The 17,916-nt window shown below is 51.3% G+C and overlaps 1 protein-coding gene and 1 non-coding gene across 3 annotated transcripts; both read right to left on the bottom strand.

Moving 5' to 3' along the window:
- Positions 1 to 285: 285 nt before the first annotated feature.
- On the bottom strand, positions 286 to 17,497 carry LOC117038884 (dual specificity protein phosphatase 10-like). Of its 2 annotated transcripts, none has more exons than XM_033135849.1 (4): positions 17,168 to 17,497; positions 4,464 to 5,716; positions 1,495 to 1,794; positions 286 to 607 (listed from the first exon to the last, which is right to left on the bottom strand). In XM_033135849.1, exons 2-4 carry the CDS (start codon positions 5,701 to 5,703, stop codon positions 342 to 344), a joined length of 1,806 nt encoding a protein of 601 aa, XP_032991740.1. In that variant the 5' UTR covers positions 5,704 to 5,716; positions 17,168 to 17,497; the 3' UTR covers positions 286 to 341. The 2 variants fall into 2 exon arrangements, with proteins under 2 accessions (XP_032991740.1, XP_032991741.1); XM_033135850.1 differs by lacking the exon at positions 17,168 to 17,497 and adding an exon at positions 13,277 to 13,454.
- On the bottom strand, positions 1,392 to 1,463 carry TRNAA-UGC. The gene has a single exon. It is a non-coding gene; the product is annotated as a tRNA-Ala (tRNA).
- Positions 17,498 to 17,916: the final 419 nt, after the last annotated feature.

The following is a 17,916-nucleotide window of genomic DNA, read 5'->3' on the forward strand; positions in this document are numbered from 1 at the left end:
TGTTCCCCGAAATTCCGATGGCGGCAACGGCGGCAGCAGCAGCAGCGGTACCTACAGAACGGAGCGCCGGCAGTCTTTGGCGTTGTCTGCCATCTTGTACGCTGAGCGTTTTCAGGTTGGTGGACTTAGAAAGGTATCCAAACAAAGTTCCCTCAAGTGTGTGTGGGGGGGGGTGTAATAAAGTGGCTGAGAAGCCGCCGCCCCCGAATTCCTGCTCACTGCTTCCGCCCTCAAATGCCGTCCATCAGTCCCCTTATTGCACTCCCGCCCCCCCCCCCGCCCCAATTCCTCTTCTTCCCAGCCCTGAGATTGATGGAGCTCATCCTGCTTCCCCATCTTGTTCACACCTCGGTCTCCACTCCGGCCAGCTTGGGGGTGAGGATCCGGGGTGTGACGCCGGCATTGAGGTCCACTTCGAACTCCAGCAGTTGCCCCATGAAGTTGAGGTTGGGGGAGATGATGGGCCTCCGTCCTTTCACGTACTTGTAGGCGTCGCCCATGGTCATGAGCGTGTGCTTCATCAGGTAGGCGATGACGATGGTGGCCGAGCGGGAGACACCGGCCTGGCAGTGGATGAGGACTCCTTTGCCGCTCTGGTGTGCCTCCTCTGGAGTAAGGGGGGGGGGAGAGAGAGAGAGAAACAGCGTCAACGCTAACCTGAGAAAGGGGCTGCACTTCTTAAGAGGAAAAGGGGGGGAAATAAAGAGGAAATCCTAAATAAAATAAAAGAAATCGAAACGCAGATGACTCGGAAACCAGAAGATCCAAAATTTAAGACAATTCCTTAAATTCCTACAAACACAAATTGCCACGATCATAAGTCAAGAAGTGGAATGAAAAATTAAGCTATTAAGACAAAAAAAATTTTTTTGAATCTGCCAATAAGACTGGGAAATGGCAATTAAAGAAAAAAACAAAGCCAGAACATCATAAATTGACAACAACGAAACAATAGACAGACCTAAAGAAATAAGGAAGATATTCTATATATTTTATAAAGAGTTATATAAAGCACCCAAAGAAGACAAGGACATGATAAAAAGTTACCTAAATGAACATAAGTTAAAGGATATTCCACAAGAAAGAAATAATACAATTAGAAAGGCCAATTACGGAAGAAGAAATTTATAGAAGTTTCCTGGACTTGGAGAGTAAATTCCATTTCATACACAGCTCCCTGCCTGTTCGCCTATGGCGAGTTAAGAATAGGCCCCAGGCGAATAGGCAGCAAAGTTTTTTTTAGAAAGGGAAACAGATTGGGAGGAAAATAGAAATGAGGAACATAGGAAGCTGCCCCTGACATAGGAAGTCAGACCCCTTGATCCATCTAGCTCTTGTCTATCCTGGCTGGCTTTGAATCACCAGGGTTTCAAATAAGAAACCATTCCAGATGGAGATGCCAGGGATTGAACCTGGGACCTGCTGCATGCAAGACAGACGCTCTGCCACTGAGCTACACCCTCCCCTTTATTTCGCCACAGGACTAGACCTCACCAATGAACTCAAAAGCTTCCTCAAAGTATTGGCGCAGGTCCTGGCGGTTGTTGTCGGTGGCAGGGAGTCGCTTGTAGCGAAGGCGCCCACTGTCAGCGTGGTACAGGGGCAGGTGGGTGGTGACGTTGAGAACGTGCCCCACGTTGAGGCTCAGCATCCGTTCAAGGTCCTGCGCGTCTCGTTCGTTGCCCAGGAACAGGAAGGGCAGAATGGGGCTCAGCTCGGCGTTCTCCAGGTCAGGCGTGAGTGGGGGGCCCAAGTCATCTGGGCCATCCGCAACATCTGGCCCAATCAGACTGCCTGTGGTCAAAACACAAAGCAAAGGGGTTGAGTCCCTGGAGGAGAAGCACTGTGCAGAAAAAATGCTTGAGTTTTATTTTTTCCTCCTCCCTCCCAGTCTGTTTTCCTTTTGTGTGTGCACCTCTCTCTCACACACACACACACACTTGTTCTCTCTTTCTTTAAGTTGAGCCTGAGGGCAGGGACTATTTTACCACTGACATTTGTAAGCTGATCTGGGAGCCTTTTCTGGCAGGATAAAAAAGCTTTGCGTAAGTGAGTAAAGAAATGAATTAAAATAATTCAATTTTAATTAGGGCTGCGAAGTTTTAATCGATCAGTAGGTTTGGCTGAGCAGTTAGAAACCGGGGGTGTGAGTGCGGGCAAAACATTTTGCCCTCATTTCCTTATTTATTTGGAGCGTTTTGCATCAAATGATCCTCAAGGAGTCTGGCACTAGATTGCAGCGACAGACAATTGCCTATCTCAGTATTGTCTGCACTGACAGGCAGCACCATTCCAGGATTTTTGGGCGGTGTGGTCTTCCTAACCCTACCTGGAGATGCTGTGGATGAAACCAGGGACTTTCCCCCTGCAAAGCAGATGCCAAGGCGGGAGTTTTGGATGTAGGCACAGTGCCCCACTCAGAAAAAAGTGTGTTGGGGACAGGGAGCTGGAAACACAGCAGGGCTGGTGCTCCCTAATTTTGAAGCAAGTGAATGGGGGGGAGGGCTCTGGATCAGGTGTGGGGGTCCTTTAGCCTTCCAGATGTGGTTGAACTACAACTCGCATCTTCCCTGGTTGTACCCTATGCTTGCTGGCACTGATGGGATGTGTAGTTCATCAACATCTGGAGAGTCAAAGGCTTGCTGCACCTGCTCTAGATGTTTTGCACTATAATTCCCATCAACCCTGACGACTAGCCACCACTGGTGGGGCACCAAAGAGCTACTCCAGCCACCCCCATCCCAGCCAGATGATGAAGTCCAAGGTATAAAATTACCTAAAGGCACAACACAGGAAAAGAGCTCTGCGTGACACCCAAAGCTGGTCACTTTGGTGGCAGAGTAATATTCTAAGTTGTCGAGTTTCTGAATCTCTTCTGTGCCCACCTCACAGAAACAACCCCCTGAAGAAGGTCGTGCGAGAGCCTCTGCTTATATGCAGGTACAACCCCCCCAGCGACATCTCTAGATAGGGATGGGGAAAGCTCCCTGCCTGAAACCCCAAGAGCTGCTGCCAGTCAGAGCAGGCAGCACTGAGCTAGATAGGTCAGCGGTCCAATTCCGTATAAGGGAACTTCATATGCTCCAAATTGGTGCTAACCAAATCACTTGGAGAGGCTTCCCCCCCCTTTCCCCTTTGCAGTTTTCTGTGGGGGGGGGAGGTGGGGGCGAAAAGGGAGGGGACTTGTTCTTCTTCCTGACCTAAAACATCTGCTATGTAAAATGACACCCCGCCCTCCATGGTGGGGGCTGGCAGGGGCTGGGGAGAAGGGGGGGGGGCAAGTGTGAAAGAAGGTCAAAGAAATGATGTCATGTTACCAGCTGGGTAGAGTTCATTCGGGTTCAATGGGGTTTTGAACAGGTGCTAAAAGTGAGGTGGGGGTGAACTGGGGTGTGTGTGTGTGAAGCCCCCCCCCCCTTCGCATCTTGCCATCTGCTCATGCAGCTGGGATGAGGTCACCCGAGAGATGGTGGAGTGGTGCAAATCTGAAAACTAACCCAATTGGCAAAGGGAAAACACGCTTGGAAAGAACTGCCCTGTGGTGTCTTCCTGCTGTATTCATTCTATCAACACAATGTTTTGTGGTTTAATCTCCCATATCTCCCCCAGTGAACTCTAGGGAGCATCTATGGTTCTCCTCCAAACTTCCTTTCACCCTGTCGCTTTCAAGGGGAGTCTACATCCTGCATTGGCTCCCAGTACGTTTCCGAGCACAATTCAAAGTGTTGGTGCTGACCTTTAAAGCCCTAAACGGTCTCGGCCCAGTACACCTGAAGGAAGTGTCTCCACCCCCATCATTCTGCCCGGACACTGAGGACTAGCGCCGAGGGCCTCCTGGAGGTTCCCTCCCTGCGAGGTTACAAGGAACCAGGCAGAGGGCCTTCTCGGCAGTGGCGCCCGCCCTGTGGAACGCCCTCCCACCAGATGTCAAGGAAATAAACGACTATCTGACTTTTAGAAGACATCTGAAGGCAGACCTGCTCAGGGAAGTATTTAATGTCTGGTGTTTTATTGCTTTTTAATATTATTATTATTATCATTAATTCTGTTGGGAGCCGCCCAGAGTAGCTGGGGAAACCCAGCCAGATGGGTGGCCTATAAATAAATTAAAAAATAATAATAATAATAATAATAATATAGCCAATATAGGCAGGTAGTTCAATGTGGAACAAAATGTAATAAGGAAAAATATAACCTCAGGAAGCCTCAGAAGGACCCCTGGAAAACTCAAGGCTGATGGATAAGGGGCTGCCTTGCAGAAATAATCAACCCCTTGTCTGGAGGCAGGGGTTCTTTAAAGCAGGGAAATGGGCTGAGCAGAGGGAGACACTGTGTTAGCCCAGAAACGCATCCCCCTCGGACCGGCAGAAGGCTCAGCGCAACTGGGGAGGTGGCGGCCCAAGGAGAAAGAACTTATGACACACGAACGCAATTTCTGTCGGCACCTAGAACCCCCAGCTCACCTCTCCGGCCGACCCCTTCCTGCCCGCCGTCTTTGTTGAGCAGATCCAGCACCAGGTGGAGATTCTGGGAGGGCTGCGTTTTGCGGGGCTTGGGGGGGCTGGCGGGGAGAGGCTCTGGACTGGCGCGGCCGCCAGGCTCCTTCGCCCAGAGGCGCTGCAGCGAGGAGTCCCTTGTGTCGCAGCCTCCCCGCGAGGAGATGAAATCCAGCATGGCCATCTTCCCCTGCTGGAGCCGCCTACGCCCCGCTGCGTCGGCCGCCCCGAAACGCATGGCGCCCTGAAGCTGGCTCTTGGTGTATTCCATCAGGTTGCGGCAGTCCAGGATGAGGGGGGAGATGTGCTGCTGCTGCTGCTGCTGCTGCTGCTGCTGCTGCTGCTGTTGCGCCCGGGACCGTGTCATTTTCTTGGCCAGCTCGTCGGGCCAAATGGTGCGGACGCTGTAGTCGTCGTCGTCCCCGCAGCTGGGGGCCGGGGACGAGCCCGCCCGGGGGTCATAGGCCACGATGGGGTCGCTGCTGCAGAAGCTGCAGGAGGAGCTGCCGGACTTGACCGAGGGGTTGCAAGCCAGGCAGGCCAGCGAGCGCAGGGCCGAGGAGGGGGCACACGGCAAGCACCCCAGCTTCTTGACGGACGGCGGGCTGCAGCTGGAGCAGCTGAGGGAGCGCAGGCTGGAGCGGCAGGAGAAGCAGCCCAGGGAGAGCAAGCCACCCTTGGGGCCGGCGTCCTCGCAGCGCATCAGGCGCCAACAGCCACGGCAACCGCATTTGAGGGGGTGCATGGCGGGGCTGGAGAGGCAGGAGGAGCTGGTGGATGTGTCCAGCACCGCCGGTTTGGAGTTCTCCTTGAAGCAGCGCTTCTTGAGCTTCGCCTGGGGCAAGAAGACTTTCAGCTGGGGCCCAGAGAGGCCTTTCGGCTTAGTCTCGGCCTGCTTGAGGTCCAGCTGCAGGGAGACGTTCCTCTCGGGTGACAGGCTCTGCACGCCTCCGACCGTCAGCTTGATGTCGATGGTGTGAGAGTGGTTGGGCTGCAGGACGCCCGGCGCCCCCCGGCGCACGGCCTCGTCGCAGGGTGCCTTCGAGGGAGCCGGGGCGGCCTGGCCAGGCGCTCTGGAGGCCGCCGGGGGCTGCTTCTCGCCACCGCCTGGGGTGCCCCCGTTGGCAAAGCTGTGGTTGAGGCGCAATGCCAAGGTTTTGGGTCGCTGCAGCACGCCGATCCGTTCTTCCAGAGGCGAGGGAGGCATTGGGAAAGGTGAACTGCAGGGGAAGAGAGGGGGGGGGAGAGGGAGAAATCAGAAGAGCCTGAAGCAAGATGGCGTCCATGTTTTCTTTCTTTTGTCAGGGGTGTCTAAGGTTTCCTTGAGCTCCGCCACCCCACACAATCCAGATATTACAGTGTGGGAATCGCACACTCAAACGCATTATTTCCCCCAAACAATCCTGGGCACTCTAGTTTACACCTCAGCCAGCTACAATTCCCAGCGCTTCTAACAAACTGCAGCCAGGGGCAGATCTACTATGAAACTAATGAAGCTTAAATTTCAGGGCCTGTAATCCCAGCCCCCCCCCCCCGAAATGACTTTAGTCTGCATTGCTTTTTTAAAAAATTGGGTCTGTTGTTGTTGTTCAGTCGTTCAGTCGTGTCCGACTCTTCGTGACCCCATGGACCAGAGCACGCCAGGCACGCCTATCCTTCACTGCCTCTCGCAGTTTGGCCAATTTGAATCGCACAACTCACAATCATTTTATGACGCATCATGAATGTAAATAACATTTCCCTAATTTTCGCACGCACGCACCCTGCAAATAACTTGAATTCACACAAGTGACTTTGACATGTGAAATAGTCTAGTAGAGCAATTTTAATCAAAATGTGAAATGTAGTGGCTATTTTTTTATTGTTGTTGGTTTTTTTAAAAAAAAAGTGGTGAACTGTTGTAACTGGTAACTGGTGAACCACGTTAACTAAGATTATCCGGACCTTGTTGTCAGTTGCGAACGGGACCCCATAGCAGTTCATTCTTTAGGGCCCCAAAAATGTAGGTCCTCCACTGAATGCAGGTCCCAGTGTGCATGTAGCCTTTGAGAGAGGCAGGGGAATCTGCGGCCCTCCAGATCTGACACTGGGTGAAAACTCCCGCCATTGGCCCTGCTGGCTGGTATCCCAGCAACATAGAGAGGGCTGCAAGTTCTCCATCCCTGCATTAAACAGGGAAGGCTGCCATGGGTAGCTAAGCGGATGTCTTCCAGAGAATGCCTTCTAGGAGTTGGCACGCCAGTCGTGGAATGCCCTCCCCAGGGGGACTCGCCAGGAACGCCAACCTGACTGGTCTTCCCCACAGCAGGCAAAGGCTTCCAAGCCTCTGAGATACAATCATAGAATTGTGGGGTTGGAAGGGACCATGAGGGTCATCTAGCCCAACCCCCCTGCAATGCAGGAATCTTTTGCCCAACGAGGGGCTTGAACCCATGGCCCTGAGATTAAGAGTCTCGCGCTCTGGTGACTGGAAGTTCTCTGTGTATTTCTCGCCCCGTCTTTCTCCAGATAAGGGGTGAGGCAACTGGCTTTGGGTTACTCAGCACGAAGAAGTAAAGCTCTCTGCACATGCTCAGGGGAACGCTTTTCTTTACATTCAAAACCTGACGAAGCCCATGGATGAGGAGCCTGTGGCCCTCCAGATGTTACAACAACTCCCAGTCGCCATAGCTGGTGGTCTGCAGAGCCACAGGCTCAAATTACATTAATGCATCACCAGAAGCACCCTAAGAAGCCAGAGTCTGGCCACCGGGCCTGGGAGTTTTTCCTCAGGCTCTGATTGGCTGTACTTCAGGTTTCCTGATTGGCTAATGATCTAGAGTGATGTTGATGAACTACAACTCCCATCAGTCCTAGCAAGCATGTGGTCCGACAACATCTGGAGGGCCAAGGGCTCCCCACACCTGTGGCAGAGGCTTTGTGCCAGAAATCTTCACAACTGCTTCCCTTACCTGTGGCATTTCGCTGCTTCGCTCACCCTCCCCAGACAGGTAGCCAATTCTATGGTATGGTCTGTTGCCTTTTCTGGTCATTTATTTTAGTGTTGTGATAGCTTGCTGCATGCATACATTTGGCACTTAAATCATAATTGACAAATTCTGCCTGGGGGGGGCGGGGAATGGGATTCTAGTGAATCTTTTCTGTCAGACTTACTGATTTATTTTCACCATATTCTTATCTAGTGCTGGCTTATCGTGGGGAAGGGAACAGACCTCTGTTTCCTGAATTGCTAGCAATCGTAATGAGTGCCCCTCTAGTTTAAAACAGACATTATTCACACTGAGAGGGAGTGTGGTGTAGTGGTTAGGGTGTCGGATTAGGACTTGAGAGAGACCAGGATTCAGATGCCCACTTGGCCATGAAGCCCACTGGGGGACCCCGGGCCAGTCACCGGATTTCAGCCTACCTCGCAAGGGTGTTGTGGGGATGGGAGAACCATGTACAGAGCCTTGAACTTATTGGGGGAATTGTGGGATATAAATGCAATAAACGAATAAATTCTTCATGACTGGCTATCGCAGCCTTAAGGACTAGAGTTTTAAGAAAAAAGAAACCCTCGAAAACGGATAATTCTTATATTGCTAAATTCTGCGTCTGTGTGTGTATGTGTGTTGTGCACTTGTCTGGAATTGTGGGCTTATGACTTAGCTCTACATGCTACTTGCTTGGCCAGCTCTGGCCATCATCCCTGGTATATCTTAATATTCCTTCCTTCCTTTCATCTTTTCTTTTTACCGTGGGGTACACCCACGCTGTATGTGCTGACGAAATCCTTGCTGCATCTGCCCTCACAAAGCAGTGAAGCTTGCCCACTATTTCATTCCAATTTTACACATGGGAAAACTGAGAGGTATTCATTAAGTGGTGGAAAGTGGGTTTCGATCAATTAATGACCTTCTTCTCCCTCTGTTTATGTTTAAATCCTTTCACTTGATATGTCCACCCTGCTTTTGATGCCATGAATTACATTATCATTTATGATAATAATAATAATGAACGGCAGGGGGTTGGGCTGGATGACCCTGGGACCCCTTCTAACAATTCTACAATTTGATGTTGATGATGATTTTACAATCGAGCAGCATCTAATTTCATTTGTGGTTTAAAACTGGGGGGCAGGGGGGAGAGGCTACTAAGAGCCAAGGAACGCTTAACTAAATTCCTTATTCCCCCTCTTCCTTTTAAAAACATCCTCTCTCTCTAGATATAAATTGGGTCAGGTTTAGCAAAAGCGCTTTCTGATGGGAGACAAACATGTTAGCTCCCCCACCCTCAGATCTTTCCAGCACTTCATGTGCTGCTGGAACAGGAGGAGGAGATCCTGGATCGGCCTCCTTTCTCTTTCTCCCCCCCTCCCCATTTCAGCTTCCTTGATGCATCTCCCCACCCCACCCCCACAATCCCCATTAAAGCCGTGTTATCAAGAAAAATACAGCTCCCTGCCACATTTCCCTGCAGGGACTTGGAAAAGGATTCAAAGGCGCTGGGTTCCGTGCCAAGGAGAGATTAGCCATCCTCTTCCAAAATCGCATCTTCCAACACACACACACACACAATATAAGAAAAGCACTCTGCTTTTTTGGGGTTGGGGGAATTGAGGGTGTGAGCCACATGTCCAGCAACACCCTCCTCTGCAAGCGTTTTTCACACTTCTGGGATGGAGGGAGGCAGTCTCTGTTCTGAAGGGCAGAAGCCGCTCAAGGGCTCTGTGTGTGTGGCTTGTGTGTGTGAGCGTTTGATCGAGACACCAAGGACCACAGCAGCCTTGTGATATTTGCCAGGCTTGCTAAGAAACCCTTTCGCTGCATGCCGCCTGGGGAACAAGGCGCCTGGGACTGCAGAGGAAGAAACTAAAACGGAAACAAACAAAAATTACGAACTCTCTCGCTCTCGTGTCTGGGCTTGTGTGTGGATGCTGCACAGCAGCCTTCCCCAACCTTTAGCCCTCCAGATGTTGTCGGATCACGACTCCCATCATTCCCGGCCTCTGGCATTGCAGGCAGGGCTGTTGGGAGTTGTAGTCCAATGGCATCTGGAGGGTACCAGCTTAGGGAAGGCTGTCTCTACCCTGATATCTGTGCCGCTCTCCCTCAACCCCCAAACTGTGGGATAACCAACCTCATATAACCAACATGCTTAAGTTTAATTAATGCATGAAAGGGTTAAGACCATAGAATAAGCTCTCATGCCAGGCTTAGCTTATCCTTGGCTAGCAGGACCAATGGTCAGGGATGATGGGAGTTGTAGTCCAACAACAGCCGGTGACCCAAGTTTGAGAAACACTGTGCGGTTGACACTGTAAAGTCACGTAGCTTATATGCTAATGGATGATTTTGCCAGGTCACCCACCTTCTTGAAGCCACACCCCCTCTCCCCAGGCCACACCCCTCAATGGCCCTCCCTCCACACCAGGCATAGGCAAACTCGGCCCTCCAGATGTTTTGGGACTACAGTTCCTATCATCCCTGACCACTGGTCCTGTTAGCTAGGGATGATGGGAGTTGTAGTCCCAAAACATCTGGAGGGCTGAGTTTGCCTATGCCTGCTCCACACCCTGCTGGAGTGTTTCTGCCTGGCTGGGATTGGTCCTTGAACTCTGATCATGCCTTTTGATTGCCTGGGTGGAGGATGTGTGACTGAGTGTAGAAATTTGCCTACTGTACAAAAGTTATATGTGTATTTTCTTGCCCCCCCCCACTTTTGCCTCTGGCCCCTCCCACTACTGGCATGCAGCCCTCAGGAGCCTTCCTGGCCTTAGGGCTGAATGAATTTTCCCGCCTCTGTTTTAGCTGTAGGTGCAGACGTTGAACCTGCACACTTCTATGTGGAAAGCAGCGAGCTCCGCCCCAGATCTATGGGTCCCTCCCTCTCCAAATCTCTATCCCCTCCTTCATCCACCACCTGAAAGGGATCCCCAAAGGTCATATAGTCCAACCCCCTGCAGTACAGGACTCACAGCTAAATTGTGTGTGCATGTGTTTGATTCGTGTAACACGTGCATGCAGAAAACAAAATTCCCCCCTCTGCAAACACCCCGTATTTCCTCTGCCTGCTCCTCCCCTCTCCCTCTTCCACATCCCGCAATCCCAAAGTCCCCTATTTCCTAGTGACCCATATATAGCCATCTGCAGCCAAAGCCCCGCGGTTCTGCTCCTATCTTCTGCCACCCCTTTAAAATAATTTTTTTTTAAAACTAGGAATTATAATCTTGGCTTGCTTGCCTGCGTCCCCGCCCACACACTCAGCCAGCACAAAAGTCTCCTTCTCCCGGAGGTTCTTTTGCAGAACAGCCGCACAGCCCAGCGACACTAATCTGGGGCGACAGCGCTGTTATTTCCATCAACCGTGCACCCGGCAAGTGAGGGGCAATTGCGCGCGACAGCAGAGTGCAGCACTTGGGGATGCAGAGGGGGAGAAAGCTCCGCCCTCGGTTGCAGAAAAAGGAATTGCATCACCACACTGCCTTGGATGATTTTGGAGGGAGGGGGGAGACGGGACTGTCCACCAACTGGATATTCTAAGCCCCTCTCCCTGACTTATTTATTCATTGCATTTCAACCCCACCTTTCTTCAGAGGAACGGTTCTCCCCCTCCCCAGTTTTATTCTCACAACAACCCTGCGAGGCGGGTTAGGGTGAGAGACAGTGACTGCATACACAGAGTACATTTAAAGCACCTGCCTTCCATGCAAAGGATCCTGGGAACTGTAGTTTCTTAATGATGCTGGGAATAGTAGCTCTGAGAGGGGTAAACTACAGTTCCCAGGATTCTTTTAGGGGAAAACAGGTCCTTTAAATGCACGGTGGGCGCATAGCCAGGGAATGACCCGCAGCCACTCAGTGAGCATCATGTTGGAGTGCGGATCAGACACTCTTAACCCTTACAGCACCCTGGCTCTTTTGCTCAGCTGCTGTTACAAAAAGCTAAACGTTCCGTCTCTATCTAGCTGTTGCAGAGATAATAAGCAGAAGAGGGCAGGCAGGATTCTAGTCCATAGGAAGCAACACAATGAAATGACTTTTTCGGCCGGAGTAGGACAATCTGCATTTATGCTCTGGCTGGTTTGCAAGGATTATCGCAACGCCTCCTTCCTGCAAAATTTCCTGGCTAAGGGTTAGCCCTGCCCTGTTCCAATACTTTGTTCTTGCTTCTCCTTACACCCCGATTATATCCGGCAGATATCTCTAAGACAATCTCCACCGATCTGGCACCCTCCAGGTGTTGTTGTTGGAATCCAACACCCGTCAGCCCCAGCCAGCGTAGCCAGTAGTCGGGGATGATGGGGAACACAGCTCAAAACATCTGGAAGGGGCACCAGGTTGGCGAAGCCTGCCTTATAACCAGCCAGACTGTTTATCCATGTAGCTCAAGTGTGGGGAACCTTTGGCCTTCCAGATGTTGCTGAACCACAACTCCCATCAGCCCCTGCCAGCATTGCTGATGGCAAGGGATGATGGGAGTTGTAGTTTAGCGACATACACAAGCCTCCACACCTGATCTGACAGGCAGGACTACAAGCAGAAGCCTTTCCCATCAGCTGCTGCCTCATCTTTTTAAAACTCGCTGCTTTTTTCTCTCACTGCTTCCCCATTCCAGCCTGGAGCTGCCTGCCATTCTAGACCCCCAACATCTCCCATGAGATCTTGCAGCGGGGAGGGCCTTAGGAACGAGCTCTCCCTGACTCAGCCTCCCCCTACCAAAGCAGCGAGGAATTCTGCTCCACAAATAGCTCGCCCACCCCAATAACGTATTGCTCCCATTAAGAAATTGCCTGAATTCTGATTTCCCCCACCGACAGCATTTGTACTGTGGTCTCCTCGAGGGCAGGGACCTCTGCCTCTCTCTTCCCTGGGAAACTGTGTAAAGTGTGTTTGACATTGATGGGGCTACAGTAATTAATCATTATAAGAATAAGTAATGTGCAAGCATCCCCCAAAGAATGCTCCTCGCGAGCGAAAACTCCCTCGTGCGAAGTACTGTGTTCTGCACGTGCCTCCGTGCTCCGTGGCACATATACAGTACACTTGCACACTCACTCACTTACTCACTCTCTCTCTCTCTCACCCACATATACACAGAGGAAGCTGCTTCACAAAGAGTCAGAACATTGGCCCATCCAGCTCAGTATCATCTACACTGACTGGCAGCAGCTGCCCAGGGTTTCAGCCGAACCTGGAAGTGCCAGGAATTAAGCTAGGGACCTTTGACATGAAAGGCAGATGCTCTAACACTGGGACCTTCACACATGCACACACACGGAGTCATGGTCAGTTTATGAACATGCCACATTTCCTGCAAACACCGTGTGCTCAAAGCAGTTTGTGCGCACACATACACCAGACAATTTAGCTGCACGCAGGCCCTCCATTGCACAATCTAGCCATTCAAGCATGCGCCCTCTCTGGTCTGGGCTGTGCACACCGGCTCCCCCTGGCATTGCTTTCTATACAACCAACACCCATGCTCACTACACACCAGCGGGGATTTCCATCCCTCTGCTCAGCCCTGAAGCTCAACTTGCTTTGTGTTCAGGGAATTCCAAAGCCCTCTGACACATCGCTTCCTTCCCTCCCGCCTGAAACGGATTTGTACACGCAGGCGGGCGCCCGCCACTTTGTGGACGCACAAAACGGCTGTGTGCACAGATGTGTGTGCACACACATCTGCACGTGCAGCAGTGCGCGCATCTCCCTTTCCAGCTTGGGTCGGTGTACACTCTCCAAATGCACTTGAAAGAAAGGAAGAAAGACGAGGTTCCCCCCCCCTCTGCAAACACTCACCCTGGCGTGGATGGTGGTCCCCCTGCAGCGCTGTTCACTTCCTTTTGGGCTGCTGTTCAGCTCTCTCCTCCACCAAATGAAGTTGTGTGCTGCCTCTAAAAATACCCTTCTGAGCTCATAGCCTGGCAGTGCCCAATGAGGGCATCTGTCTCCTCGGGTTTCACCCCACACCATGAGCTCACCACTTGGCCCTAGATATGCTGTGTCGGGGGCAGGGTGTGTGTGCAGGGGTGGGGGGGAGAAGGGGAGAGGCCTCGAAGGGATTCCACATGTCCCTGGGCCTCCGGGTGCTCCCTGCCGCTTCCCAAAACATGCTGATGGGCGGAACGCAGAGTTCCAATCTGCATTTGCAATGTCTCATCTGGTAACAACAGGAAAGGATGCAAGGCTGGCCGGGATTAATTCGTATGAATCACCTTTGATTCCAATTTTGGCACATTGGGGAACTTCCCCCTAGTTCTTACAGTCCTCCCATCTGCAGCAAGGGCACAATAATCCTGGTCTACCTTACAAGGCTGTGCTGCAATCGATGTGACGGCGGTTGCTGTTGTTTTCAACAGCCTCTGTATGTACAGCTACGGGCAAACTTTCCCACAGAACATGGAAATCCGCCTTATATCCTGTATCAGACTATTTGCCCATTTATCCCAGTGCAGCCCACTCTGACTGGCAGCATCTCTCCAGGATCTAAGGCAGAGAAAGATATTTTCCCTTGCCTTCTTTTGATGTGGAGCAGTCAGGGATTGAACTCTCTGCCGTGCAAAGCAACTCTCGTCAGCACCACCACAGTCCATGATGAAGACTCATGGGAGTTGTAGTCCAGCAAATATGCAGAGGGCACTGAGATTGCTTCCACGGCTCACTCCCCCCCCCCAAAAAAAGTAACAAGTAGCTCTCCCCAACTGCACACAACTCTTTTTTCCTTGCATCATAATTTCTGGAACACATTAATAGATATTTGTCTTCACACCTCCTGCCTCTGGCTTCATTTCATCAGCCTTGTATCCAAAAATCCAAATGCAGCTAAGACTGGGATCCAGCCTCGGTATTCCTAGGTTTACTTCCTGAAGGGAGCAAAGTCCTTCACGTGCACCCCATTAAGAATGGCAGCCCCACTCACCCAAGGTGAGGGTTATCCGCACACCTTTCAGTATTGGTTGACAGCATGCAATCACAGCACTCAAATCTTCCCGAGAGTTGGAGACTGTCAGCAAAACACTTAAACTGGCATTCTGTCCAACAGAGCACAATGCTCAAGTTTCTTCTGTTAGTGGCTCATTCACTCATGCAGAGGCGTCCTCAGACACTTGTCCTCCTCCAGCATGTGTGAACTGGCCTTCGGCGTCAACTCACTAGAAGTAACAGCGAAACCTAATCTGCGGGCGACGAGAAAACCTTCTTCGCAGCCGCAACTGCAGATTTGGCAGCCCGTGACCTAGATTTTGGCTATGCATATCCAAGAAAGTTGAGATTCTTTACAACAGTTTGGATGCAAGGGCTGTGGGGCTGGGCACTGCCTTAACACCGGCGGTAGCCAACTTGGTGCCCTCCAGGTGTTGCCGGACTAAAATTCCCATGATCCCAGCCAGACCACTGGCTATGCTGGTGGGGCTGGTGGGAGTTTATGTGGCCCAGTTAGAGTTCTCCTGCTCTATATCTAAATGGGCCTGCAGTGGCTCCTCTGGAGTTTCGAAGAAGATGCCATTTGGGATTGAGACCTTCTGCATGCAAGGCTCTAACCCTCCCCCTTGTCCTACGAAGTGCCCCGTGGTTCCAGTGCCCTAAATCTACCCCTCCTAGGAGGTAATTTTGAACACAAAGTACATATTCATGTTGCCAAGAAGGGAGTTAATATGGAATTGTTATGCAGGTAGTATTTTTCTAGTTTTCCGCTTGTTATTAGATAATGACAATGAGCAAATTTCTATGTCGTTTTTGAGTATTTGCATGCATTCCATTCTAACCTTTGCAAAAACCTTGTGAGGCAGGTCAGTATTATTATCACCCCCATATTGCAGGCAGGAGGACTGAGTCTGAGAGAGAAGGGCTTGTTGTCTCATGGCAAAGGCGGCCTGAGGACTTAGCCATGACCCTTTGCCTGCTCAGATTTCTTTTTCAAACAGGACATACATTTTAGTTGAAGGGGGGGGAGGGCTGGTATAGCTCAGTTGGTACAGCATGAGATTCTTAATCTCAGGGCCGTGGGTTTGAGCCCCACGTCGGGCAGAAGATTCCTGCATTGCAAGGGGTTGGACTACATACATGAACCTTGTGGTCCCTTCCAATTCTACGATTCTATGGAAAACGGGCATCTCCTGTGCGATACTGTTTGTTCACCTGGTGTTGGTGTGTTGCTCTAAGAAGCAGCACCTGCACAGGTGGCACACAGTGGATCCTAAGCACTATGTGATATGCACCTCAGTTCTGCGTATGCAATTTATACTATATGAATTGGGTGTTTAATAAACCTTTGCACACATCCCGCGTGTCTCTGGGCTCATCGGCCTTCCCATTGGTGCATCTCTTTCTACGTACTTGGGAACACGGGAAACTGACTTGTACAAAATCATTGCTCCATCTAGCTCAATACTGTCTACAGCAGGCACTCCAAGGTTTCAGGCAGGGAGTCTCTCCCAGCCACGCTTGGAAATGCCATCAAGGAATGAACTGGGGACTTTCTGCATGCAAAGCAAATGCTCCGCCACTGAGCTGCGGCCCTTCCTTAAAAGCCAAGCAGGATTCTAGTCCTCATGTTTCTGAGGAAAAGACCTCATTAAATAGGAGCACAGAAAGTCCGTCTAGCTCAACGTTGTTTTGTACCGGCAGGCAGCAGGTCTCCAGGGTTTGAGACAGGTTTCAGACCTGGAAATGCCGCCGGTAATTGAACCTGGGATTTTCTGCAGGCAAAGCAGGTGCTCCAACCGCCTTGTGTTTCGACAAAGGAAAGCACTGTGTCTGCGTGTATGCCTCTGCATGTGAGCCCGGGCACACGTGTCGGCGTGTGCCTCATTTCCACCCGCAGTTTTCACCCTTCTCTATATAAAGCTCGCCGGTGTCCCCATAACCACCATGGCATCACTGGCTTAAAATATCCCCGAATGTCATCCTAGCAGTCAGGGGACGTTAAGGGTACCTGTAAGGGGAGAACTGTGCACACACACACACACACACACCAGATCCTCTTTTAACCTCTTGTGTTGATGCTTGCAAGGAAAAAAAACATTGGTCTTCTCTCCTTGGCATCCACCTCCCCCCCCCCCCCGCCCTGCACAGCAAACACACTTTCCAGCTCCGGGTGCCACCTCCACCCTCTTGGAATCAGCCTGCCAGCCTCTCCCCACCTCCTACGCACCCCCCCCCCAAAAGGATGATCTGTCACAACAAACCGAGGCGACAGCCACCACAAACAAACGCCCACTCGTTTTTATTGCTACCTTGAGGGGGGCGGCGGAGGAAACAAGAACTCATCACCCTCTCTTTCTCATCTCTTTCCCCGCTTTTTGATCTCTCCCCCACCCTCAATCAAGAAATAGACAACACATTCTCTCTCTCTCTCTCTCTCTCTCTCTCTCTCCCCCCCCCCCTTTCATGTTGTCGAAATCTGGGGCGCCCGATCCCTTCAGCAAACGCTGCCCCTCTTTTGTTGCAAAGGTGCGTGCACACCCCCTGCAAACAGCACATTCAAGGACGGGAAAGGAAGGTTTGTTTCTCCCTCTGTTCTCAACCCCCCCCCCAACACAGCAATCCCCCCTCCCTCCATTAACTAAACGCAAATCGAGATTTCCAGGTGTTTAACCTTTCGCAAGGCACCCAGCAAGTCCTCTGTTGCAAAAAATAAAATAAAAACAAAATAAAAACAAAACCTTCTGTTTCAGAAGCAGATCCACTCACCTGCATTACAGTCTAAGCCTGAAACCCATGAGGATGTTTTTGGAGGTCGTGAAAAGAGGGGGAGGGCGGAGATGCCTTTTTGGTGAGGCTGGGACAGGGGAGAGAAGGCGACGCTTGAAACCCAGCAGGAATCTGGATTTTTTGGTCCTTGACTTCCGACACCTTTGCACCGCCCGGGTTATCCTAGGTCTGTCTTGCTGCTGGTCACCCGCATCCAGCCCTCTTTCCCCCTCAGCCCGCTTTGTCTTGCTTTTCTTCCTGTTGTTATGTTTTCCCCCCTTCTTGGCTCTGGTGCTGGGGACGCTTTTGATGGGAGCAGGAGAGGGAAGCGGGATGGGAGGGGGGGGGAGAAAGAGAGCTGAGGAAGGGTTGTAGGGTGACATCATCGGCAGCCAATGAGACGCCGGCCCGGCTCTCCCGGCGAAGGTGACGCAGGAAGGCAGCACGTGATTCAGGGAAGCGCTTATTCATTGTGAAACGGGCTTGATCAGCATCAGCGACTCCGGCCCGAAGAAAGGGGGTTGGGGGGGGGAGGGGTTTAAAAAGGGGAGGGGGGAGGGACAGGCTGGTTGGTGGGGGGGAGGGAAGCTTGGCTGTGGGCCTTCCTATGCATTTTAACGTCACCTGGCATTATTATTAATTATTATTGTTATCACCATCAGTATTGATTTATTTGCAATGGTCACAGGAAAAATGAGGGAAATGAAATAATGCTAATAAGAATGACTAAAAACCACAGAAATCCCTTG

The sequence above is a fragment of the Lacerta agilis genome, chromosome 17, assembly GCF_009819535.1.
Source record: "Lacerta agilis isolate rLacAgi1 chromosome 17, rLacAgi1.pri, whole genome shotgun sequence".
Classification (NCBI taxonomy): Eukaryota; Metazoa; Chordata; class Lepidosauria; order Squamata; family Lacertidae; genus Lacerta; species Lacerta agilis.

Coding starts and splice junctions, on each gene's coding strand:
- LOC117038884 (XM_033135849.1), bottom strand. CDS start 5,703: ATGCCTCCCTCGCCTCTGGAAGAACGGATCGGCGTGCTGCAGCGACCC. Junction 1,795..4,463: donor GGAAGGGGTCGGCCGGAGAG/GTGAGCTGGGGG, acceptor TTTTGACCACAG/GCAGTCTGATTGGGCCAGAT. Junction 608..1,494: donor GGAAGCTTTTGAGTTCATTG/GTGAGGTCTAGT, acceptor CCCTTACTCCAG/AGGAGGCACACCAGAGCGGC.